Source organism: Sinocyclocheilus anshuiensis, unplaced genomic scaffold (assembly GCF_001515605.1).
Source record: "Sinocyclocheilus anshuiensis isolate Anshui unplaced genomic scaffold, SAMN03320099.WGS_v1.1 scaffold126, whole genome shotgun sequence".
In the NCBI taxonomy this organism is placed as follows: Eukaryota; Metazoa; Chordata; class Actinopteri; order Cypriniformes; family Cyprinidae; genus Sinocyclocheilus; species Sinocyclocheilus anshuiensis.
The window spans coordinates 1,041,368-1,046,631 of record NW_015546026.1 but is presented as its reverse complement, the minus strand read 5'-3'; the positions used below and the strand labels follow the sequence as shown (position 1 = coordinate 1,046,631).

The 5,264-nt window shown below is 36.5% G+C and overlaps 1 protein-coding gene across 2 annotated transcripts in view; it reads right to left on the bottom strand.

Moving 5' to 3' along the window:
- LOC107698680 (cadherin-4-like) overlaps positions 1-5,264 on the bottom strand; it is a 42,883-nt gene that overhangs the window by 5,077 nt on the left and 32,542 nt on the right. For both annotated transcript variants that reach the window (XM_016499766.1, XM_016499767.1), the window contains exons 4-5: positions 3,818-3,958; positions 3,570-3,725 (exon numbers count right to left, since the gene is read on the bottom strand). In XM_016499766.1, coding sequence (XP_016355252.1) covers positions 3,570-3,725; positions 3,818-3,958 — 297 coding nt within the window. The remainder of the gene's footprint in view (positions 1-3,569; positions 3,726-3,817; positions 3,959-5,264) is intronic.

The following is a 5,264-nucleotide window of genomic DNA, read 5'->3' as shown; positions in this document are numbered from 1 at the left end:
TTTCCAAAAGAGGGAGGGGGGGGGGGGGGGGGGGTCACAATGCCGATGTTCTGACGATTTGATCTTATTAACATGTACACCTACCCCAATCCTAAACCTACCCTTACAGTAGGATGAATACCGTGTTGGTAGCATATTCTGATAGGTAGCATTATTTGTCAGAACACAGGCTCAACAACGGGATGTCTATCAGCCATCGGCGATGGATGATGCCATCATCTATCGGCCCAACCCTAGTTACCACTCTAATATGTCTTGCAATATCCGTGAGTGCAAAGGTTCTTGTTCAATATTCTCGGGCTCTGAAACCGGCTCAAATTGATATGGTGATATTGACACCATCCTTAACTATACCGGAGCAGACGGAACTTGCTGCTTTGGCAAGGGGCGTGGCAGTACTGAAACACCGTCTAAGCTGTTCGCCAATCACAACGCACTGGGACAGCTAACCAATCACACCACATTTCATTTTTTGGAAGGCGGGCCGTCATCAAACCCGGAACTAATTGAGCCATTTGTGCCGGGCTGGGGAGAAAGGTATTGTAATTATGTAAATGATGTGAAACATAATGCTTTTTTTCGAACCACCAAGCATAAGAGCATGTTCTAGTACACCCCCAAAACAAAATCAAGACTTTGTAAAAGAGCATAATAGGACCCCTTTAAATACCTATATAGTTAAATACAAATTAAATAAGTTATAACAATTAAATTATGCATTCAATATTTTTAAATGTTTAGATTTAATTTAATAACTACATCGTTTAAGTTTTATCCAATACAGACTTGCTGCTGTAGTTTTGATCACTTAATGCACAGCTCTATTTTGACATCGGCTCATCAGATGATTCATTCCGTTGCCACTGTCAATCATAGCAATGACTCGCGGCATGGTTTAACGGATTCACTCGCGTAAATTTTACACTCACATTTGTCATTCCTGAAATGGTATACAGTACATGGACGTTTGGTCCTCTTAGACAAACAAAACTTTTCTCCAAATTGTGAATGGATTATGTAGACTAGAAACCAAGCAAAGGGCGCTCCCCTTACGGCACAGTACAGATGACCGGAAATGACTGAGCTGGTTTATCTAAAACCAGGAAGTAATCATGCATATGGTCAATTACGAATTCACTTTTAGTGAACGACCCAGAAGTAGGCTACAGAAACTTTTTCCAACTGCTTGTCTGCGCACGTGAGAGAGAAGCAATAGTTATATTATTTATAATAAAACCTAAATTAATTTTTCATTTTAACTAGGCAACAATGACTTTCTAAAGTCGTTCTAAAATAGGAACCAAAGCGTGTTCATACATTAACGTCTACTTTCGCTATGAGTCCTTTTCAGTTTTCTACATATTCTGTATCTTATTGTGAATATAAACCATCAGTTTTGCAAAGCTAAACTGCATTTTATTTCTGCATTTGAAAACAAATGTTGTGAATCAGGTGTTTGTTCTCTGCAGTCATTCAGAGAAATGCGTCATATTTGCTGCACAGATTCTGAGTTCGGCCGATCTGCAAATATCAGTTTCACAAAAGAGCATTTAAATGGATAAATAGCCTAAGATCTCATTAAATTACAAAACTCTTAGGTTGTATTGTGTTGAATGTGACTCACAAGAAATGTTTTATTAATCAGTCATTTTAGTTTAGCCTAAACATGAGGATTCTAATTTATTCCTTTGGTTTAAATTTCCATATGTTTTTCCTATAAGACGAAACATTTTACTAGTTTCTTCATTTTTTAGTAAAATCGCGGGAATGAATAAATACTGTGCAACTTTTTAACTAATATGAAGGAACGTTTATTTTTTAAGTAATCTACAATTTATTTGAATCATGGACATTTTATTTTTCGCTGCGTCATGAGCAGGGCTGTTTACCGTTTACAGTATTATGAATATGTGTCATAAAAAGATCATTTAATAAACATTGAATTATTAAATTTAAGTTTCAAACATTTTATCTGTGACAGTAATGTTGAAAAAATAAATATGCACAGTGCACAAATAGGGGTTAATACTGTAGGGGAGACCGGGTATGGTTGTAACACTTTTTGTTTCAGCATCTGTAACTTGCTGAATTTTTGAGCTAGATTGCTCAAACTTTTATACAAAGCACCCACATTTGTTCACTACAAAAGGCAGCAATTCAAACCTCTGCAAGAATATCACAGCCCTTATAAATTGATGTTAAATACATGGAGTGCCTTTGTTACAATCTACCCCACTGCCGGGGTATGTTTTAACACATACTGGGGTAAGTAACAGTTAGACAAAAGAAGCAAAAACAGCAGCCACCTCATAAAGTTTGTTTCAAAAACAGGTTAATTGAAACAATCTAAAAGAACAATACAAAACAATGTCGCACTTTCTACGAATGACCACAGCTCAAATCCACTATCTGTGTGATGTAGGAATGTGTGCGTGTGTAAAATAGACTACTAGAACAAACCTCCTTAACAATATTCATGCTTACTGAACACTCAACTCCAGTGTACTGAGGTAAATAATATATAATTCTAACAAAAAAAAATGTGTAAATTTGTGTGTGAGATTGTGTCTATGTATGGATTTTCTCAATCAGATTCACAATGGTGTCAAACCAATGTTTTTAACCCTAGAGTGCAGGCTTGGTGGATCCAGAAACTGCATAGGGCACATTTTACCCACACTTCCTTTGGCTTTGAGCTGCCAAAAAAGCTCCATACAGACAACTTGAAAGGGAATGTTAAAATGTGTTACAACTTACCCCACCCCTGTCATCCAATGTTTAGTTAGCTATATTAGCATAATGGTTTGAAATTTGCAGTTTAAAAATGCATCATATTTTGCCTGAGAATCTACAGTTTATTCTAATGCAAGTTATATGATTTAATCTGCAACAGTTTAAGTATTAAGCAAAATATAGTTTTGGTAGAAAAAAAAAAGGATTCTTTCACCAAAATCAGTTTTTTTCTTTATAAAATCTGCATATATTTATTTACAGCCTTGACAACCATTCATATAAGATTGGGGAGGAAGTGGGTAAATAATGAAACTATCATGGGACTCCTAGCTTATCCATGATAGGTGGAAATGGTGTTGTTACAACTCTCCCCATGTTTCAACCATACCCGTCTCCCCTACAGTAAAAAGTAGCACTCTTAAAGCGCTGCTGTCATTTTAGCCTATATTTCACTCTAACTGTAGTCAAAAAGTTGAAACTTTAAGCAATTAGAATAATTAGTTCAGATTTCATGTTATAATGCTATATTATTATTATTATTAAACTAGTAATTTATTTCATTATTTTTTATCTTCATTCACAAGTAAAAACATCACATGCTGACACGGTGTTAACAGTCCCTTTGCGCCACCTAGTGGTGATTTCGCAAACAAGTTTCACATCTGACTGATTTGTATTTGCCGCTGCGGCATTACTGCGATGGTAGCCTAAGCGTGGCGGTACTAGGCATCCTGGTTGACTACATACTGTACATTTAAAATGTACAGTCTCTGTAAAAACAAGAAAAGAAAACTGTCAAACCTTTTAAAAGTTAAAGAGATTAAAAATGACCTTACTCTGTATGAAGCTTTTTTCTCTCTGTCGAGTGGCTGAGTCACAAAGAGATTCCCTGATAATCTTTCAACTGTGAAAATCCCCTTTGGGTCCTGATCTGCCCCTTCACCTGTGATGCTGTATACCATTTCAGTTTCCTTGGCAAAGGCGGACCTTATCTAAATTCAGAAAGCAATAAGGGAACAATTCAATAACAGACCTCTTTCTCATCCATCTCATAATGAACAGTCTCTTCATGACTTTCACTCACCTGGACCAGCTTCATTGGGAATGGCCCTCTGCTATTCTCAGGTACATGGAACGGAGGAATAACCCAACCTCTCTTTGCTCTCTTTAGACCTGCTAAAGACCTTGAAAATGCCGAAGGTGGATGATCAAGTGGAGATTCTATCTGTGAAGCAAAAATGGCATAAGGAGTGAACCATAATTTTGAACCATTTTAGAGGGGACATATCCCTCTGGGTTGTTTATTTTATTATTTATTTATTTATTATTATTATTTATTCATTTTATTTTATTTCAACAACTTTGTAACATCTACATTACTTTCAGCCCTTCATTACCCACATGCTTCTCTCTTAAATGCATAATGGGAGAAAGTGGGTGGAGCAGTGAATGCTGAGTGCAAGAGGAAGCATCTTCTATTTGTATGATATGAACTAATTTGGAAAGTGATCTCAAAAAATGGGTGGCGGCTTCAAAAGGGTACATTGACTCGGTAGGAAGCACAAGGGACACCAATGCCTCTGGGCCCCCTATATTCAGTGTGCCTTTTTCATCCACTAGTGACACCTCTGAGTCTACAAACAAAAATACTTTTGCTATCGCCACAAAATATGCTAAGGCAGACACCCCTCTGAGGCAGATGTGGCCTAATGATTAGCGAGTCAGATCTGTAACCCAAAGGTCGCGGGATTGAGTCTCGGTAGGGATTGTAGTTTCTTAATTTTTGTCAGGATATCTTATACATCCACAGAGAGAGAAAACAAAACCTCCTCTACACTGGAGAAAAACTTAGAAGTACTATTTTTACTATTTGTACCCAAAATAAGGTGTTGTGAGCATTAGTGAGTGCACACATGCAATGCAATGTCTGTTTAATTCAGGGCGCCCTCGCACAGTAAATCCATAAGTGAAATGCACAGAAGTCAAAAAGCATATGACGTTCCAGGAAATCCCTAATATGGACTAAGGCATTCAGTTATCACTTTAGCTGAATAAAATGCAGATAGAGAGGTTATAACTGATGAAACATGAAGACAATAAACAAACGATTGCAACTAAATGATTTATCTTTGTTCTTAAAGCCATGTTGGGTATTTTTATATGAATATGTTTATAATGCAATGCTAATAGCCTTTATCACTGAGATATTATAATATTATAGAATATTATAAAATGATTTTGCCTCATTCTGTGATATGAAACCACGTCAGATCACAAAATGAAGATGTTTCAAACACTCAGCTGATGTTATGAAATGAATTTGGAGCAAAAACACATCATTAATTGTTTTCAAATGTACTGTACAGCCCTTGTGTGTCATCCGTAGATACAGCGGATAAAATAAGACTTGAACACGTCACCATTTTTCCCAGTAAATATATTTCTAAAGGTGCTGGTGACATGAAATTTTCACCAGATGTCGGTAACAACCTAAGTAATCCATACATACAAAGAAAACAAAACAAATAAGT